Source organism: Phaethon aethereus (genome assembly GCF_964289735.1).
Source record: "Phaethon aethereus genome assembly, chromosome: Z".
In the NCBI taxonomy this organism is placed as follows: domain Eukaryota; kingdom Metazoa; phylum Chordata; class Aves; order Phaethontiformes; family Phaethontidae; genus Phaethon; species Phaethon aethereus.
Window position 1 is genome coordinate 10940074 of NC_138577.1, and position 20653 is coordinate 10960726.

General features: G+C 44.4%; 1 protein-coding gene across 1 annotated transcript; it reads left to right on the forward strand.

Annotated features, from left to right (window-relative positions):
• Window positions 1-1195: 1195 nt before the first annotated feature.
• UBAP1 (ubiquitin associated protein 1) lies at window positions 1196-19718 on the forward strand (the record flags this gene model as incomplete). Its single annotated transcript, XM_082013116.1, has 6 exons — window positions 1196-1229; window positions 7318-7442; window positions 9924-10853; window positions 16360-16557; window positions 18026-18127; window positions 19578-19718. The coding sequence occupies 6 exons, from the start codon at window positions 1196-1198 to the stop codon at window positions 19716-19718; spliced, it is 1530 nt and encodes a 509-aa protein (XP_081869242.1).
• Between the last annotated feature and the right edge of the window lie 935 nt (window positions 19719-20653).

Consider the following 20653-nt stretch of genomic DNA (forward strand, 5'->3'; position numbering starts at 1 on the left):
CTTCCCAACCCCAGTCATGTCAGCAGCTGCCAGGAGGAATAGCTAAACTGTCTGTGTAGTCCTCACCTTATGGCACCCTTCCTCTAAGGTAACATTTGCAATTGGAATCTGCGATGGAAACAGTGAGGCGAAGAGTTAAACTTTGATTGAGGAATGATGGGTGTGAATGTTCAATCTGCTCCCAGGTTGTGCTGTGAGCACTGTCAGCCGCTGGTGGGAGCGTACCAGATAAGTTTGTGTTTTTCCAAGGATGGCTGTTGGGCATTTCAGCCTATGGGCTGGAGAAAGAAAAGGCAACTCTGATTCTTTGTCATGTGTAATGTACTTATTCAGTAATTTCAAAGAATTACGCTGTGGTGTCTTGAGGTAGATCTTGTAATGTATTTCAAATCTAGGAAAAGAACAAGTTATGTTCTTGAACACACCATGAGCATCCTGGAGCAGGGTTTTAGCTGACAGCTAATTAGACAGCTAATTCTATCTTAAAAACAGCTCTTAGGACAGGCCTGCTCTGTGTTAAAAGCTGGGTAGGCACTTTTGTGTTTGACATCTTGGCCATGTAGGATTTGCATCCAAATTTTAAAAGTTGTTAGTAAAATTCTGTGGGCAGTGGATGAGGACTATTGTTAGTGTTCTTTCCTTTTGTGTATACAAAAAGGTCTTCCTAATGGTACCATTTATCGTATACCTGTGTCTGTGCATTACCCAGTGTGTCTAGACAAGTGCCACGCTGGCTAACTGACTGCATACCCAATATGATAGTATCTCTTTTTAGAGTAGCAGGGATTAAACTGAGGAGGATCAGTGTGGTATTTCCAGTAGGAAGGGCTATTTTTAATGCCAGGGGAGGCAGGGTGTGCTCTGTGGGACTGGGACAGCGCAGCCTCTGAGCAGAGTCATGTGGAACTCTCTGCCTTCCTCATCAGCCTGTCTGCTTCTCGGCTGTGGTGGTTTTTTTGTTGTTTTCATTTTGCCATTTAGATTGTCAGGCCCTGGGCTAAGTTATTTGTCTGCTCAGTCAATTCTTAAGGCTATAAAATAGGTTTGCTTATCTATCTTGGGAGCGGGATAAACACCAAGTGTCTGCAACGTGTCCCATGATCTACAGCTAAGACTCTGCAGAACGGCAGAGAGTTATGCTGTGCCACATGTATGAAGTTGTTAAAGCTGTTTTAAAATGTTTTTCAGGTTCTAAATGGCTTCTAAGAAGTTGGGATCTGACTCTCATGGTAAGTGAAATTTGGTATCCTTGTCTTTTCACCAGGATCAATCCTACTATTGCTGCTGACTAATGTCCCAGCCTAGACAGTCCATTGAGACTAATGTGTTTAGACTCTGAGTAGTTTTTTTATTAGGAATGAAGTGCCCTGGCTTCCTTCTTGCATAGCTGCTTGCTGATGCTGTGCCTGTTCTCTGGTTAAGCTGAAATTCAGCCTGTAACTGTTCCCCACTCCTTCATGGTAGAATAATACTTTCCCCCACATCCCCCTTCAAAATCAAAGCTGAGCTGCAGTTGTGATACTCATCTGATGTTTGCTGAAGTGGACACTAGATATGTAACTCCTTTGTATGGAAGTCAAGTGACAAGTTGGACTAAAAGTGGAGCTTTTAATGTCTCATTGAGCTATGCTTGCTTTTTGCTCAGCAGTGAATATTTTCTTGAATTGGACTAATCTGGTGCAGCAGGCAAATGAAGAAGAGAATTTCTGTGTAATGTCATACAGATGATTGGTATCATTAAAATTATTTGCCTGTATATGTGCTTATAATTTAGAAAATGAGTTGTAATTTGGAAGGATTAATATTTCTGTGGAACATTTGTTGTACATAATGTAACTTCTTCAAATTAGTAATAATTTAAGGTAGTACAGGGAGGTTCATGTGAAATCACAGAACCCCTAGGTTGGAAAGGACCTTCAAGATCATCAAGTCCAACCATTAATCCAGCGCCACCACGTCCCCTAAACCATGTCCTGAAGCGCCACATCCACACGTTTTTTGAACACTTCCAGAGATGGCGGCTCCACCACCTCCCTGGGCAGCCTGTTCCAATGCCTGACCACCCTCTCAGTGAAGAAATTTTTCCTAATATCCAATCTAAACCTCCCCTGGCGCAACCTGAGGCCATTTCCTCTCATCCTATCGCTAGTTACTTGGGAGAAGAGACCAACACCCTCGTCACCACAACCCCCTTTCAGGTAGTTGTAGAGAGCGATAAGGTCTCCTCTCAGCCTCCTCTTCTCCACACTCAACAACCCCAGTTCCCTCAGCCGCTCCTCATAAGACTTGTGCTCCAGACCCCTCACCAGCTTCGTTGCCCTTCTCTGGACACGCTCCAGCACCTCAACATCCTTCTTGTAGTGAGGGGCGCAAAACTGAACACAGTATTCAAGGTGCGGCCTCACCAGTGCCGAGTACAGGGGCACAATCACTTCCCTACTCCTGCTGGCCACACTATTCCTGATACAGGCCAGGACACTGTTGGCCTTCTTGGCCACCTGGGCACACTGCTGGCTCATATTCAGCCGGCTGTCAACCAGCACCCCCAGGTCCCTTTCTGCCGGGCTGCTCTCTAGCCACTCCTCCCCAAGCCTGTAGCGTTGCATGGTGGTGTTGTGGCCGAAGTGCAGGACCCTGCACTTGGCCTTATTAAACCTCATACAGTTGGCCTCTGCCCATCGATCCAGCCTGTCCAGATCCCTCTGCAGAGCCCTCCTACCCTCCAGCAGATCAACACTCCCACCCAACTTGGTGTCATCTGCATACTTACTGAGGGAGCACTCGATTCCCTCATCCAGATCATCAATAAAGATATTGAACATGACCGGCCCCAGAACCGAGCCCTGGGGAACACCGCTTGTGACCGGCCGCCAGCCGGATTTAACGCCGTTCACCACAACTCTCTGGGCTCGGCCATCCAGCCAGTTCCTCACCCAGCGAAGAGTAAACCTGTCTAAGCCATGAGCCGCCAGTTTCTCCAGGAGAATGCTGTGGGAGACGCTGTCAAAGGCTTTACTAAAGTCCAGGTAGACAACGTCCACAGTCTTTCCCTCATCCACTAGGCGGGTCACCTGGTCATAGAAGGAGATCAGGTTGGTCAAGCCGGACCTGCCTTTCATGAACCCATGCTGGCTGGGCCTGATCCCTTGGTTGTCCTGCAGATGCCCTGTGAGCACTCTCAAGACCAACCGCTCCATAATCTTCCCCAGTACAGAGGTCAGGCTGACAGGCCTGTAGTTCCCAGGATCCTCCTTCCGGCCTTTCTTGTAGACGGGCGTCACATTGGCAAGCCAATTTCTAACATGATTTTTTATGTTATAAAAACTTTTGCTTTTAGAAACTCAGCCTTGGTCTTCCTGGATAAGAGGGGTATAGAGGGTCCTGGGGAATTCCATTTTTCCTTGAGCTTTTTATTTAGTCTTGCAAGTGTAAAGCTGAATTACAGAATAAGAAATACCTCACTTAATACATGGTTAAGGATTAATAAAAATGGCCTATTAAAATGTAATTTTTAGATGGTATCCTTTGCTGTGGCCCAATGATTGTGCTGCAAGACAATTAATTTCTTTATTACATAACTGCCAGCTCTTCAGCAGTTTTTCTCTTGTATATGTGAATAGTCCCTATGAACACTCTGAACTGCTTGTCTTTTGAGTCTGTGTTTGTTTCTCTTCTGCTTCCTAAACCAGACTAGCAAAGACACTGCTTGGAGCTAGAATTCAACCTATCTTAAATATTTGTGAAAAGAGTACAGTGCGGTGGAACATGCTCCTGGCTTCAAAATAATAAGATCAAAACAAATGGTGCTGTAAGCTGGCTGGTTAACTTGTTAACCCTTTTGTGTACCCTCTGTTCCTAATGATAGCAGTGACACTGTAACAGTGCTGTTTCTGAGCAGTAGTGGAGCAACTTCCTTGGCTTATGTCTTAAGAAATCAGCAGGGCAAATGTTTCAGTCTTCGTCAGGGTTGTTAAGAATTAATCCCTCCAAGTAAATCTTGGCTTACTGTAAAGCATCCACAGCTACCTTTGGCTCAGTGTCTCTGGCAGGCTGATGAAATCTGTCAATATAGTTAATGCATTCCTTGTACTTATTGTTGAGCTGCTTACTGGAGGTTAGAGGACTATTGTTGAACCACAGAATGGCAGAGGTTGGTAGGGACCTCTGAAGATCATCATGTCCAAACCCCCTGCTCAAGCAGAGCTACCTAGAGCAGGTTGCTGAGGATCATGTTCAGATTGAAGGTGAAGAAGGTATGGATGGAGAGGAAGGAACTCTTTTACTGTCTTGAAGGGTATTAGCATACACCTTTAACTATGCCTAAGTGTGTAACTTCAAATGCTCACCTGTAATTTGAATAATTGGAAGTTCAAGCTTAGGTTCTAGTAATTCGTGCATCTAGAAATGCAGCTCTTGTCTGTTGTGCAAAAGGCGTGGGTTATACCAAGTGCAATACTTTAATATTGCTGTTGTATTGTCACTATCACTATAGAACTTACAAGCTTTTAACTCCAGTTTCTGAAAATTACCTAAATCTGGTTTGTGTGACCACAAAAACTAAGTTCCACTTGGTTTCAGCACATGTCCCCCTTTATAAGCAGTAAATGGTTTCATCTGAAATGTTTCCATTTTGCTACCAAACTTGAGGACACTTCTATGAGTTGGCCAGTGGTTTCTGCCTTACACTGAAGTGGTCAGAAATCTTACTCTTGTAGTAGGTCCTTGGGCCAGAAATATCATATAGTGTGCAGTGTCAGAGATCAGACTGACAGGTACAGTTTTGCCAAGGCTATTCTCAGAACTTCCTTTTAACTGCTGAAAGGATGAAGTATCTAACAGCCATATTAAATAACAGTTTAAAAAAAAATAATTGCTTCACTTGAACATGTGACTATTGAAACAGTAGCTTGCATAATGCTTCCTGTACGTAGGTTTTGCTTATTGCTTTAGAATTTGCCATTTAAAACAATTTGCACCCCTACCCATCAGTGCATTCAGGCAGAAGGGTCATCCATTTACAAAAAGAGGAGGATTCTTGGGTTTCTGGACCAGATTTTAACTTCACTAGACAAGTACTGTTCTGATTGGGCTGGAACAGAAGGAATGCTATGTGCATCAATGTTTTGCTTCAGAAGGACTTTTTGCCATCAGGTGTCCTAAAACACTGGATGTGTTTTTTAACATGTGCTTGCGGGTTTTGTAGAAGTGTTGTATTCAAGATGAGGTTATAGCAGCAGTCATTGTTAAAAAAAATTCAATATACAGGGAAGACACTATAAGGTTTTTATTCCTTAGTCTAGCTGTTGAGGTAAAACTGGCAGCTGCCAGTGCAGCCCATGTAGTCTACGTGTGTTTAGGTTTTTTTACTGTACCAAAACAAAGAGTATTGCTACGTAAATACCACAGTGTGTGCTTGTACCCTCTGAGGCTAGTATCTATTTCAGGCAAACAAGAAGGCTGTGCAGGGGGAGGTATCTACCACTTGCTGTGTCAATAGGTCTAATAAGACAAGTATTTGCACAATGAGCAATTTTGGGCTCTTAGATCGGTGCAGAGAGGTAATCCTGCTTCGCTTGGGTCATCCTGGTTAGAGCAGGACTCATGCCAGTGGAACTAAGCAGGGCATAGTAGCAGCAGCCTCTGAGCAGTCGGGAGATCGGGTTGTCTCTGACCTGACCATGATTTCACACTCTTGGTGCAAAAGCTGCCACAGTTGCTATTTTTGCATAAGCAAACTCTTTGGCATATCCAGGTTCTCGAATTACCAGCTCAAATACGGTTTGGTGGCTGTGTTGCAAATTGTGGTATTGGTGGCCAGTGAGGTGCCATCTGGATGCTGTGCTGTGTAATGCTTGAATGAGTGCTTCTCAGTAAGGATCAGTGAAAATACTATTATATTGTGCCTGGAGCATTTTTTCATCCTGGTGGTACAGGTGGGATGTAGGTTATTCAGCCTGATGGTTTCAAAGCTGGAGGAAATACCACCTGTGCCCTAACAGGACTCTGGGACCAGCCAGTGTGGTGCATAGTATGAGAGCTCAAGTGATGACAACACCTAAATGTTTAACTCCAAATTAACAGGATGTTCCTGTTTTTGAAAGCTGCTCAGCCTTTTGGAGCCTGTGGCTGCCTTGTTGTAGATGAGTCAACAGTGAAGGAGCACAAACAATACTTAAACTGTCATTCGAGTATGAAAATGGGTCAGATAAAAATGGCAAGTCACAGCTCACTCAGCAAGAGGTTAGTCACTGAACACCATCTTACATGTTGCCACTAAATCGTTTTGGATCTGCAACACTCAGAAGGAAGTTACAAATGAGTGTTAGAGGAACACTTCAGATTGTTATACACAGCCAGAAACCTTGCCTGTAGTTCCAAAAGGGTTAGGCCAGTGATCCAAGAGACGCCTTTCAGTTAATCAAGAAACTGAGTGCAATTTTTTTTGTGAGTTTTGTAGTACTTCTTCACAGCAGTTCAAGGAAAACAGACTTATAGTCTGGCTCCTTGGAGGTGTTTGATCTCTGAATGATTCTGCCCCACGAGTTTGCAGAATGCCTGAAGACTTCTGTCCTGAAACACATTTTAAATACTACGTGTAAGTCATAAATATAAAGGACAGATGGAAGACCATGAAATAGGTCTGAGGCCCCTCGTTGCAGTGATCACAAACCAGACAGGTGATTAAGTTAGATTGACATGTTTCAGAAAATCAGAATTGCTATGCCAAATAGTCTTGAGGTACTTCTCTGTGTTTTGGTTAAAGTGGAGTTTCTAGACTTTGGGCCACTGTGCCCTTGTGACCGCTTCTGCCCAAATGTTACTTCCTAATTGTATGTCAAAACCTGGATTTCAGTTTGTCTTAGCTGCTCTAAAGCTGTGTCATTTTTAAAGCCTATTTTGAATATGACAAAAAGTGATTAATCTTATTATAGAGGCACAACAGACATACAGTGTTCAGGAGAGCTTCAGCTTCCAGTTGTGTAGGCATAGTCTTGTCAGAGGGAAGCTAAGATGTTGGGTATATTGACTTCAAAATCTGTTCAATTGTTGTATTGTGTATTTGTTGGGGTTTTTTTTTAATAGTTATGGCCTAGAACATCAAAAATAAACACACAAAAAACCCCCACCAATACCAAAACTGATGCAATGAAGTCCAAGCAGATTCAACGTGTTTCTGATCAAGCAACTTGGTATTGAGTCACCTAGTGTAGTTGGGGCAGCACAGATAAAATAGCTCCCAAATACAGAAATGTGAGTCTTAATTGAATGTGTTAAACTTGCGAGGTTTTTTGATATAATTTCTGTTTTTGATCTTAGGGCCTTTCAGTTATCTTGATGACGTCCCATTTAAGATAGGAGACAAATTCAAAACCCCAGCAAAGATTGGATTACCCATTGGTTTCTGCCTGCCTGATTCTAATCAGCTTGTCCGAGAAGCCCAGGTAGGTGATGTGTTTTGCCATTCTGCTCTCTTCCCCCTCACCCCTGGCCCCCAACATGTGGTACTGTAAATTGCAAGTAGTCACAGTTTGCATATGTGTTCAAATGTTAGTCTTGTTGGTCCTGTAGAGTCGTATTTGTATGCCAGGCAGCAGTTGCAGAGGATCTTTTAGAGCATATAGAAAGACAAAAATATGATAGGCCATACAAAAAGCTTCTGCTTCTTATCACTTTAAAAAGCCTAATAGCATTTATTTTAGTCTATCTACTTCAAAAAAACAACAATGTTTTTGTGTAATAGTTACAGGTATAAATGTTACTCTGACTAAATTTGAGTAGCATTTTTACGAGGAAAAATGGTAAGACCTGATACACCCATGCTATAGCGCACTTGCAGAATCTTGGTTGAGGGTAACAAGTGTTTCTATGACCTTATTGTATGGGTTCCTACAATAGCATGGTGAAGAAATAAATTTCCAGTTCTTGTTTTCTCTGCAGTTCTCAGTGGGAATTATTTTCCAGCTGTAGGGCAAACAGGTTACAGTTCAGTACAGATAGCTTCCAGGTCTTTGAGAAGCATGTCTCTGTTACCATAAACTCTTGGCAGCATAAAATCCATTGCTTTAGTGTAATTGTTGAAAATCTAATTTCCAAATGCAGGTTGTGATACAGGAAATCTAATTGAACTATATTTTCTCATTTGGATCTGTGATTTTCCTTGACCAGTGCCAACTGATAATTGTTTTCACTTCAGCTGTCACAGATTGCTGTAGATGGTTCTACTGTTTTTTTCTGCCCTGTGTGTTACCATACATCATGGCGTTTGCATTATAATTATTAAATGATTACCTGATTGTCCTGTTACACGTATTTCCACCCACTTAAGCTGATGTGGGGGAGCTAAAGGAGACTCTTAACATCCTATTGCTGGCTTCATTGTGCTATGTCTCCATTTTCCTGCCAAGCTGAGGCTCAAGTATAGCATGCTGATTGGACTGTAATGGCTTGCATAGTATGATGTCATTATGTAAAATAGGCTTCTTGCAGTGCAATTTGACTTCTTTACATCTGTAGTGAGAGCTGGTTAAAAAAAAAAAAATGCAGGGAAGCAAAATTGACCAAAGCCATATATTTTTATACAAATAGCTCCCAATTTTTTAGTACTAAAAAAAATACAGCTTTGGCCAATTTTGGCCATATATGACTGTATACATATACACTCACACAAAACTTGACAGCTCTGCTCAAATAGCAAAGAGTGTGTAATGAGTAGTGCCCAGTACTTCTGCCAGTGAGTTGTTTTTCAAAGGTACCTTGCTGATAAATTGTGTATCACTCCTGTTGGAGTCTTGGAGCTAAGGGAAGGAAGAACTGTTAATACACTTGAGACGAGAGGTTTCCAGGGTCTCACTGGAGCCCACTGTAGGATGGGGTGTTGCGCAACTCATAACAAGTCCCAGAAAAGCCTAGTAGAGGCCTAGCAAGCCTTGCTGGCTTGTTGTTCTTTAGAGCTAGGGATTTGTATGACCTAGTAGTCCCGTGGCAAGAGCACTCTTGTTTGGTTATGTACCATTACCCTGGCAAGGATTTCTTATGACTTCTTGTGAGTCACAGGTAGGTTATACCCTGGATGTAGCTTGTAGGCTGTGTTTTCTGAACATTTTGTGAATATTCAAAGAGCATTTGAGGCTGTTCATTCTTCATAAGATATTAGAGCTTTAGGTAGATCTAGTCTGTTCAGAATTTTGTCCTCTCAACCAGGCCGCTACGGTGGCCAGTAAACTGGTAGCTTACAAAATGCCTTACGAAACTGAATAGCTTACAAATGCCTTCCTGTGTTAAGCTGGCCCTGAGAGAGCTGATGTTAAATGAGAAAAGCTTGCGGGAGCCTGTCATGCCAGTAACTGCAGCAAAATCTGTTGCTGCAGGTAGTTGTCATCATCGATGTGGCCAGTATATCCCTTTTGGCTGGTGAGCTACTGGCACTGGTGTAAGAATACCAATGCCTCTTAAACCAGTGGGTGTAAAACTCGTGATACCAAGTCCCTTAGTATTTGTGGAACTTGTGCGCGGGGGTTAGTTCAGTGGTGCCAGACCTGGGTATGATTGTCCATCTAGTAATGCATTCGACTTCCCCTTGCTATTGTCTATTCTGCTGGGAGGAGAGGTGAGAGGGATGCAAAACTGATCTTGGAATGATCAGCAGGTCTAAAGTGAAATTAAGTGTAGGAAGGAGACAAAGTATGATATTCTAACCCAGACGGCAGCCAGATTTTGCTGCTTGAGGCAAAATGAACTACTTCTGGTGTCTTCTGGTTTTGCCAGTCTGTAGGTTACAAAAGATGCTGTGGAAAAAAGTTATGCCTGTCCATGGTAATTCATGTAGCTCTTACTCTATATTACTTATGTTGCTGTTAGAAGTAGTGGCTATGATCCTTATAATTTTTTTTTTTTTCTCTGCTTTCCCCTCTGCCCCTGGTCAGTATGACTTCTCACTGGAAAAGAAAACAATCCAGTGGGCTGAAGATATCAAAAAAATTGAAACTGCCCAGAAAGAAGCTGAACGCAAGGCAGAAGAATCGCTAGCAAACTCAAAAGCAGCTCCAGAGGACAGCAACAAAATGGGGTTCTCGGAGGGACCTTGCCCTGAGGCCATGCCACCTCCTATTAACCCCATACTTGCTAGCCTGCAGCACAATAATATTCTTACTCCCACACCAGCCAACAGCAGTGCTGTGAAGCAAAAGGTTCTCAGTCCACCTTGTCCAAAAACAGACTTCAACCCAGCTGATTTTGAATGTGAAGAAGACCCATTTGACAAACTGGAATTAAAAACTATTGATGATAAGGAGGAATTAAAAAATATTCTTGAAATTCATGTTGGTACTACTGGGCCAATTGTTGCCCAGCTGTTAGATAATACTTTGCCCAAAGGAGGGTCTGAGTCTGTGGTGCAAGACGAGGAAGTTCTGGCATCTATAGAAAGGGCCACGTTGGACTTCAAGCCCCTTCACAAACCCAATGGCTTTATCACTTTACCACAGTTGGGAAACTGTGAAAAGATGTCCTTGTCTTCCAAAGTGTCCCTGTCCCCTATCACTTCAGTGAGCAATATCAAATCCCTATCCTTTCCTAAACTTGACTCTGATGAGAGTGATCAAAAATCATCAAAGCTCACAAGCACTTTCCACAGCACTACCTGTCTCCGCAATGGCACTTTGCTCAGCTCTTTGCAGACCTGTGCTCAGAGTAAGGCTAGTGAACTGAATGGACACCATATGGTTGGTCTTTCCGCCCTAAATGAGGACAGTGGCATGGAGACATCGACATTATCCTCTTCATCCAGGCTGCCTTACCTGGCTGTGTCGACAGTTTGTACAGAAGACGACTCATCTCAAATCACAGCAACTATGGTAAATATGCAGTGGATTAGATTTGGGGTTGCTGGGGAGATGTGGAGGTGCGGAGGCAAGTGTTGCTTCTAAAATGTCCTGTGGCTTTTGGTTTTAGTTTCATTTAATGGGAACAATGTGGAGATCCTCTTAATTTACACAGCAAATTCATCAATCCAGTAGGTCTTCATGCTGGCAGTTCTGAGACTCAGGTTATTACTCTGCAGGTTTCTCCAAAATCTGAAGTTTCTAGGTGTGGTGGGCTGACCCTGGCTAGACAGCAGATGCCTGCCAAAGCTGCTCTATCACTCTCCATCTCGGCTGGACAAGGGAGAGAAAGTATAACAAGTAGTTCATGGGTCATGATAAGGACAGGGGGAGATCATTCAGCAGTTACTGTCACAGGCAAAGCAGACTCAGCTTGGGGAAATTAGTTTAATTTATTACCAATCAAATCATAGTAGGTTAATGAGAAATAAAACCAAACCTTACAACACCTTCCCCCCACCCCTCCCTTCTTCCCAGGCTCAACTTCACTCCTGATTTTCTTTCCCTCCTCCCCTCCTGAGCGGCACAGGGGGACAGGGAATGGGGGTTGTGGTCAGTCCATCACACCTTGTCTCTGCCGCTCCTTCCTCTTCAGGGGGAGGACTCCTCACCCTCTTCCCCCTGCTCCAGCCTGGGGTCCCTCCCACGGGAGACAGTCCTCCACAAAATTCTCCAGCATGAGTCCTTTTAGTCCCGCAGGCTGCAGTTCTTCATGAACTGCTCCAGCCTGGGTCCCCCCATGGGCGCTGTCCTTCAGGAACAGGCTGCTCCAGCCTGGGTCCCCCACGGGGTCACAAGTCCTGCCAGCAAACCTGCTGCAGCCGGAGCTCCTCTCCCCACGGGGCCACAGGTCCTGCCAGGAGCTGGCTCCAGCGTGGACTTCTCACGGGGTCACGGCCTCCTTCGGGTGTCCCCCTGCTCTGGCGTGGGGCCCTCCCCGGGTGTGGGTGGAGATCTGCTCCCCCGTGGAGCTCCATGGCCGCAGGGGCACAGCCGGCTTCCCCAGGGGATGCCAGGGAATCTCTGCTCTGGCACCTGGAGCCCCTCCAGCCTCCTTCTGCACTGACCTTGGTGGCTGCAGAGTTGTTCCTCTCACATATTTTCACTCCTCTTTCTGGCAAAGTTGTGCAGCAGTTTTTACCCTTCTTAACTGTTCTCCTAGAGGCGCTGCCACTATTGCTGATGGGCTTGGCCTTGGCCAGCAGTGGATCCACCTTGGAGCCGGCTGGCACTGTCTCCATCAGATATGGGGGAAGCTTCTATGAGCTTCTCACAGAAGTCCCCTGTAGCCCTCCTGCAACCAAAACATTGCAATGCAAACGCAATACATTAGACCAGTTCTGGTGATTTTTCTTTTAGGTCTTCAGCTGTTGTTGTTTGTAGTTGCACACATTTGAGCTAAACACATGAGATCATCTTTGTACAGTCTTATATTCTGGCTTACCGGACTGAGATATATTGGATTCTGAAGTGCTACTAAGTTTTGAGTTAAATCTCTTCTAGATTCATTCCTTGGCTTGCTTATTTATTTGCTGGAAGTAAGGGGATATGCAGGCTTTTCAAGGAATAGAAGCAATAATACATTAAGATGTGCTGTGTCATTCAGAAAAGAAAACAGTGCTTGCAGATGACCTGCAGTGAAACAAATGTCGTTTTTTTTCTTTTTTTTTTTTTTTCTTCCTGAGATCCTTTTAAAATGGTGGTGGTCTGAAATCTGGTATTTACCCTCTTCCTTGTGAAGTGGGGTGGACGGATTGCTTGGTAGATACCAAAACCATTCTTGAAGATCATCTCAGATCACTTAACGTTACAGTTAGTTACCATACCGCTCTGAGATGGGAGGTTGACGCTTTGTTTCCTCAAACCTAGAGCAAGTTCTAAAATTACTTTGAGGACACTTAACTGCACGTCAGCTGTTGTCTTTGTCGCTTTGTGAGTAAAAGCAGAGATTTGAGTAAGCTTGTGGGCTTTTTTTCCAAAACCCAAGATCTGGACACCAATACTCATGAAGCCTAGTAAAAGCTGTATAGTCAAATCCTTTAGCTGGCTCTAAAATAATCTGGTTTCTTCTGTCCAATATAAGTAGTGGTTCTGTGGTCTTACTGGCATACTGTGGGGTTTTTTTTGTGTGAAACCATGTGCTCTCCTGTTGTTCTCTCACGTGTTTTCAGGCTTAGGTAAATGCACTATTACTTGTGAAATACAGTATTCTGACAACTAATGTATTCATCAGGGCACAACATAACAGCTGTTTGTTGATCACCAGAACAAATTTAATACAGTAAGCTTTGACAAAATCATATAATCGTAGAACGGTTGGGGTTGAAAGGGGCCTCTAAAGGCCATCTAGTCCAACCCCCCTGCAGTGAGCAGGGACATCTTCAACCGGATCAGGTTGCTTAGAGCCCTGTCTAACCTAACCTGGAGTGTTTGCAGGGATGGGGCATCTAGCCCCTCTCTGGGCAACCTGTGCCAGAGTTTAACCACCCTCAGTGTGAAAAATTTCTTCCTTAGATCTAGTCTGAATCTACCTTCTTTTTAGTTCAAAACCATTACCCCTTGTCCTATCACTACAGGCCTCTTTTAGTTTAAAACTTTTAAGTTTTGGTACTTAAAGGAGGCTTAGAAGAAAGATGGGGACAGACTTTTTTAGCAGGGCCTGTTGCAAGTTTGATTTAAGTACCAAAGTTGTTTTTTTACCAAGTACCTTCCCCCCCCCCCCCCCCCCCAAGTTACATAAGAGTAAGCCTGTCCTTTTTAGAAAGCCTCAGGACAATTATATGTCCCAGTGTATGCCACAGTAATTTGATGTATAATTTTTTCTCACAAGACTAGAAATCATAATTTTGGGTTTGACGTTACCATTAGACTTTATGGTTTACCAGTTAATTTTTTACAATTTTTTTACTTCTAGAAATTTCTCACAACAAGGGTGGTGAAACACTGGCACAGGTTGCCCAGAGAGGCAGTGGATGCCCCATCCCTGGAAACATTCCAGGTTGCTTGGACGGGGCTCTGAGCAACCTACTGTAGTTGAAGATGTCCCTGCTCACTGCAGGGACTTAGACTAGATGACCTTTAAAGATCCCTTCTAAATCAAACTTTTCTATGATTCTATGAATTCAATGTAGAATTTTTTGGATGGAAATAAACCTGTGATTTCTCTGTGGCTCCACTGATTCTGTTTTGGGTGGTCCCCTCTCCTCTTTTTTTGAAGCTCACTGGTTTGCTTTTTGCAGCATTGGTAGAGGGAGAAATGACTAGTGAAGAAAACAGGTTGAAATTAAACAAAGCTGATCAGAAATGTGACTAGTATAGTGCATTTTATTTACAGAAATCTCTGTTTATGGGAGGATGGGGCACTCCTGGTGGACCATTTAGAACATGCTGCTGCAGGAGTGTGGTGTGTGTGGGGACACCAGCTGCAAGCAGGGCTTCTGGCCATTATAGGAAGTCCCTAAGAGTAGGCACAGTGTGCAAGCACATACTGAAAGCACTGCATATCTGCTTCTTGAAGGGCAATGAAAGACAGCTTTGAGACATCAGGGAGCACGGCTGCTGAGTGATCAGTCGTGGCTTTGTCCTGTGCCATTCCTTTAGGTGTTTCCCTCCACCGCTGGAAGTCACTGACCACAAGCACAGGTTGTCAAGCTCGAGTAGAGGGAGGAGGAGATGCTGGTTTTCCCAGACTATTGAATCTCTGCTGTCAGAAGCAGTTTTGGTTTTCGTGGCTGCAGCATCAATAACAAAGCATCATCTTTCAGTCTGATAACCAGCTGATTTCAGGGCTACTCCAGACCCCCATTCCAGTGTATCCCATGTTCTAGTGCTTTTTGCTCTGGCAAAAGTGCCTGGATAGGGTGTGCGCAAAGAGCTTGAAACCCTTCTGCCACCAAGAGGAGAGTGTCCTAGTGTAAACCGGTCCATCAGACTGAATATAATTTCTCAGGTTTTGTCTCCTAGAAGATAAATTCTTACCTTGGAGATGAAAATGGTCAGAAATGCAGAACAAAACCTTGTTAATGGTGGTTTGGGGTTTTTTGCAAATAAATGGTATTTGTCAAAATCCTAATAGATTTCTCAGAACTGTTTTTCTGTAAACAGGTTTTTTTGGGCCCAAAGGCAGCCTTTCTGAAAAAAGTAAACGAGCTTTCAAACTATGTTGCCATATTATGTATCAAGAAATGCAAAAACCTGAGGTTCTTGGTCCACAGTGATTTCTTGCAGTCTTTTCTATTCCTATTTAAAATGCAGGGTGACTTTTAAATGGATGAATTGAAATGTACAGATGTGGTGGGGCAAAGTTCTGCCTTTGCTCTGCTGTTATCTTGGGCGAAGTAGTATAAAGCAGTGGGGTGGTTCTGCAGAAACAGAGCAGGCTTACAGCAGGGAACGTTACCCAGCCTTGTTAGCACGCAGGGAATGGGACCAGGCGTTGGGCATTGGTAGAAAAATCACATGCTCTTTATAGCCAGTGTGCCATGTTGTGCATGTTTGGCATATGAAATGCAGTGCTTTGGAAGTAGAAATGGGGTGTATGTTTCTCCTGCCCCTTCTCATGGTCAAAAAGTCAAGAGAAGTCTCTAGGCAATGACTTCAAAATTATCACTCATTCAGGCTGCACTGGGTCAAGAGCTGAAAGGAGCCAAGGTGTTACACTGAGCTGTATGAACATGTAGTCGTTACAGAGATGGAATAAACAAATTTACAATTATTATGAGGGGGGACACATCCTTCTTGGAGTATAATCTGTTTGTAGAGCGCTGAGAGAAGAAACGATCCTTACGATGGCTTTTCTGTAACTACACACAACTGCATAATGTCTGCATATCACATGTGGAAGCCTGATCAGACCACAAGTCTCCCTAGTGCAGTAGACTTATTCCCAGATCTGTCCCATAAAACCCTTCTCTTCCACAGCTGTAGCAAATTCTGCTCACTAGCACATAATCTTTATAGTCATCTTATTTGTGTGCTCTCCAACAGGTACACCCAGACTACAAGGAAACAGAAATCCCTGTGGTAAGTTCCCAAATACCTGCATGCTAGCACTGGATTCTGTTTTGGAAAATCTCCACAAGTAGTGTTCCTTTGAATACAGAAAATCACAGGTGACAAGTAAACTTGGGCTGAAAGAAGCAATCTTCGTGCTTCCTCTGAGGTACAGGGTTTGGCTCTGTCATAAGGACTTCCACTGTTGCAAAGGTTGGGTATTGAAAAGATGTTAGTCCCACCAGCAGGAGAGGGTATATTGTGAAGAGTCTGTGTTGTTGATTGTTGTTGAGGGTAAAGAGAATATGGTGGGAGTCAGACTATGTGCGCTGCTTGGTTTCATCCTGACAGTGAGTAACTTCCCAAGGGAAGTGCAGAAAGCCGCTCGGATCAATTATGTGGGGTATTCTGGTTCTGCACTAGCCAGAAACAGGATGTGGGGATGCAGAAGATGACCATCACCTCTGCCTCTGGGTTTTCCCCTTAGGTAACACACCAAAATTTCCCAGTGTCTAAAGTGCCCAATAACACCAGCTGCACAAAGCGGTCAGGTGGCCCTGCTCCTGAACTACAGCAGGCCCTCTCCGCTAGCGAGAGGCAGTGTGTAGAGACGGTCGTCAACATGGGGTACTCGCCTGAAAACGTCCTGAAAGCCATGAAGAAGAAGGGACAGAACATAGACCAGGTAAGAGCTTGTGCAATGGAAAAGAAACCCTTGATTGGATGCTGATTCTGCTGAGAAACAACCTTGGGTTTACACAATGGATGGGGGGGAATACTTCTGTTCTAACAGGGGGTTGCAGCCTGTAGCTCACTGTGGTATTAACCACTAGAAGAGTTGTCACCTGGCAGTAAAGGCTCCCAAAACCCAAGAAAAGGGTGTCAGTGCATGTTTCTGATGAGAGACTGCTTGAGTCAGCCACACCTCTGTGCTGAGCTTGGGATGGGCCCTTGGCTCCATGTGAAGCTGGGAGAGGTACAGAGCCTTCCCAGGAGCCACAAAACCATCTGAAGGAAGCTTAGCAAGGCTCTATGCCATGCTTAGTGCCACGTGACAAAAAAGCCACCAGCTTCCCTTGTTCTGAGCACAAGAGGTTACGATGCTGACGTCTCTCCTTGTAGAGAGACTGGTCCCTGCAGGCTTAAGACAGCCCTGAAAGCTTCTCACAAGGCACCACTGAGCGACTTCGTTTTGTGCGCTCTACTTCTGGTGCTTCCTGCCTCGTGCGTTGCCTCAAACACTTGCTAAAACCAGGTCACAGAGCATAAAGCACTGCAGGGTGAAGGGTGACTCTGGGTCTTGGATCCCCTTCAAACAAACATCTTAAAGCGGGGAGAGCATGGCCAAACTTTCCGTGCTGACCCTAGGTAGCCTGTGTGCTGCGCAGAACATGGCCTGGTGGGACTGTGCCTGTTGCCTGGGGAGGAGGAGTGTCCCAGTGACTTCTGCTTGTGGAGCTAACCTGCTTGTCCACTACCTATGCATCGAGAGTGGTTTAAGCTGTGTGCTGGGCTGAACTGTAGTATCAAATGGAAAAAAAGTTCCTTAGGAGGGTGGTTTTAAATCCTGCTGTATTTGCAGGCTGCATTCTTTTGCCTTCCTAGCATCATCTATCTGACCCTTCCCTGTACCTCTCAAAGCTGAGGACGGATAAGAAATTTGGCAGTGCTTTCTGGGGGTGTGAGCTGGGATTTGCAGCTCAGACACCAGTACGCCGAGTTGATGTTAAAAGGCTGACTGCTTTCAGACTGCATCAGCTCTTGGGGCTGTCTGAGACAAGCTGACACATCTCGACTGCTGGACCTACAGTTTCATTTTAAAAACTTGTACTATAAAAAGCACAGTTAAACTTCTTCTCAGTGATCAGGCACGGAAGGCTAAAATAGGCTTCTGAGACTGTGTTGACTAGAGTGGAAGATGATGTTCAGAGCTGGTGGGAGAGCACAGGAGGACAGAAGGTCTTGTTTGTTTTCTCTAAACAAGCTGTTGCATAAAGAGCATCTCAACTCTGCTAGGAAGGACTTTATCTTGGTCCCAGATGAAGCTTGGGGTAGAGTCATAGTTGGCCCCTCTGCGAGTACAGAGATGGTATTCAACCGTGCGCTGCAAATGCCATCCCACAAACTTAGTTTCTTTTCTTCATTCCGCACAGGTTTTGGATTACCTGTTTGCACATGGACAGCTTTGTGAGAAAGGCTTTGATCCACTTCTTGTTGAAGCAGCTTTGGAAATGCACCAGTGTTCAGAGGAGAAGGTGAGGATGCAATGTGCTGCAGAATAAAGAGAATGGGCCATGGTGGGGAATTCCAGCAGCAGTTCCTCTGGCTGATGTAATTCTGGCTTTCATGGTAATGCTGCCTTGTTTCCAAACTGACTGCTGAAGAACATCCTTGCAGTGATAAAGCGAATATATGTTAAAGTGTTCAAATTCTTCTGCATTGTTTTATCACTCTCACTTGCATGCGTTTTTATGAGGACGGGATTTTTAAAGACCTTGTTTATTCTGGTTGTAATGTTTTGAATGCAGAGTTCTTTTGTAGGCAAGGTGTGTGGTACAGAGACAGTTAATTTCAGAAGCAGCAAATTATCTTTCAAACCGTGCCAGCCTGCCCTGGCCGTGAATTTTCTCCCTTGTACAAACGCATCTGCCTGGCTGGTCAGCAAACAGGGTTAAGGCTCGCTCTGGAAAAAGCTGGAAAAAGTTTTTTGGGGTCTGGTTTGTTTCCTGGCTGCTTTACCAGCACTGAAGGTGCAGAGATGGGAGCAGGTAGCCAGGGCAGAGGACATCAGGATCTTTTAAAGTCTGATAGCCTGTTGTGTGCCAAGTTGTATGAAATCCTAAGAGGTGCAACTCAGCCCCACCCCTCACACCCCCCCCCCCCCCCCCCCGCCAAAATATATATGCCCTCCCACCTTTCTTGGACTTAGTGATGAGTTTGCAAACTGAGGAACAACAGTGTGAAGATGGGAGAAGTGACTGATTTCAGGAAACACATTTGCTATTAGCTTAACCCAATTATTGGAAATGGCTAATCTCTTGATTGCTCATTTCAGCCTGCTTGCTTGTTTTTGGTTTTTTTTTTTTCCTCTGGAGTGGAGCAGAGGCACTGTAAATGGCAGAGGGTTCATAAAAGTCTGATCAGCTTATTTACTTCTTGTCACTTTATTTTTTCAAAGCTCAGGGAGGATTTGTGGTTCACGTTGGTAGTGTTGTGCACAATGGGTCCAGCAGGGTTTGTGCTAATCCCCTGGGTTCACCCTGGATCTGAGAAGCCAACTGATAGCAAGGGCTACTGTACTGTTCCCAAAGTCAAAGTAACTTCAAAAAAATTCAGAGGCAGCAGGAGCTTCTGGATGGGGGAGCAGGGTGCCATTAAGCAGCATTTTTGGGAGCCCAAATTAGGCCAGGCTGATAAATTTCCTACTGGGAGAGACAACCCTACAGACTGTGCTTTGGTGCCCTTGCAGAAGAGGATTTTGGAAATTCAGGACTGTAAACACAGGGACTGAAGGTGAGGCCCCATGGGCTACTGCACCCAGAGCTCTGTTGGATTTCTCCAAACAGAGCTGGAATGGGCTGTACTTGGGGACGAGGAATCCACACCGTGTGGTGCCCAGTCGCTGAAGACTGGCTCTGTGCTAAACCTCCACCAAGCACTGATCCTCTTTTCTTTTGTAAATAATGGACTGTCTGTGTCTTTCAGATCACAGAACTTCTCCAGCTAATGAGTCAATTTAAAGAAATGGGCTTTGAACTAAAGGACATTAAGGAGGTCTTATTACTACATAAGAATGACCAACACAATGCTTTGGAAGATCTAATGGCCCGCGCAGGAGCCAGCTGAAAACACATTCCTGGATTCTTGGCGTGCAGCGGAGCAGGACCAGCCCCACCACCTTCACATCCAGTGTGACTTGCTCTCGGCAGGAAGGAGTCCGGCTTTTCACAAACATGGGAGAGTGACTGAACAAGCCTGCCTGCGTGCATCATGCCAGCATTTCTCTTTCCACTGAGAGCCAACTTGCTTTCTTAAATTAAATTTTTAAAGTGTCCTTTCCTAAGTTTCCTTTTTCCAGCTTGGCCACGGAGAGTTTAGACAGCCCAACCTCTACTGGAATTGTACATAGGTGGAGACAGGAGTGGTATTCCCCCCTCACTGTTGCACTGGAGTTGGACAGAAGAATTCCAAGTTGGTTCTGAAACTAGAATGCTTTGGTTCTTTGAAGCTGCTTTCACCGTGTCTGCTTGTACTGAATTACTTGACTGTGTCACAGCCCAGATTGACGGGTTAAATTTGACCTTTAGTGCAATGGAGTTTTATTTTTTGGTTGAAAGTTAGTCTCTGACTTAGTAAAACACTGGTTCAGAAACTGTCGCTATGCATAAAGAGAGAAGCTGTTCCGCTTGTGTTTTTTTTTAACCCATGCATCCAACACTTCTGCCAGACATGAGCATCCAATGCAGAGTTGTGTGTAAAGTTCTCTTAAAACAAGTAAACTGTGAAGTCTGCCTGGACCGGCATCTCGTGCTGGTTCTCGAACCTGAAGGCAGAGAGCTGGAGCTCGGTATTCTTAATCCCCCAGGCTTGTAGGATATTTAAGACAATGCCCTGCTAGGAAGTCAGTTATCTTTTTGTTTTACGTAATACTCAGTGTGATGCAGGAGGTTTCTTTCAAGCACTTTCTTTAAAACAAATATACTCACTGCATTAGTTCAATTTCTCACACTGCTATAGAATTGCATAATAACATCTAGTACTAGAAATCAGGGTTTGGGTTG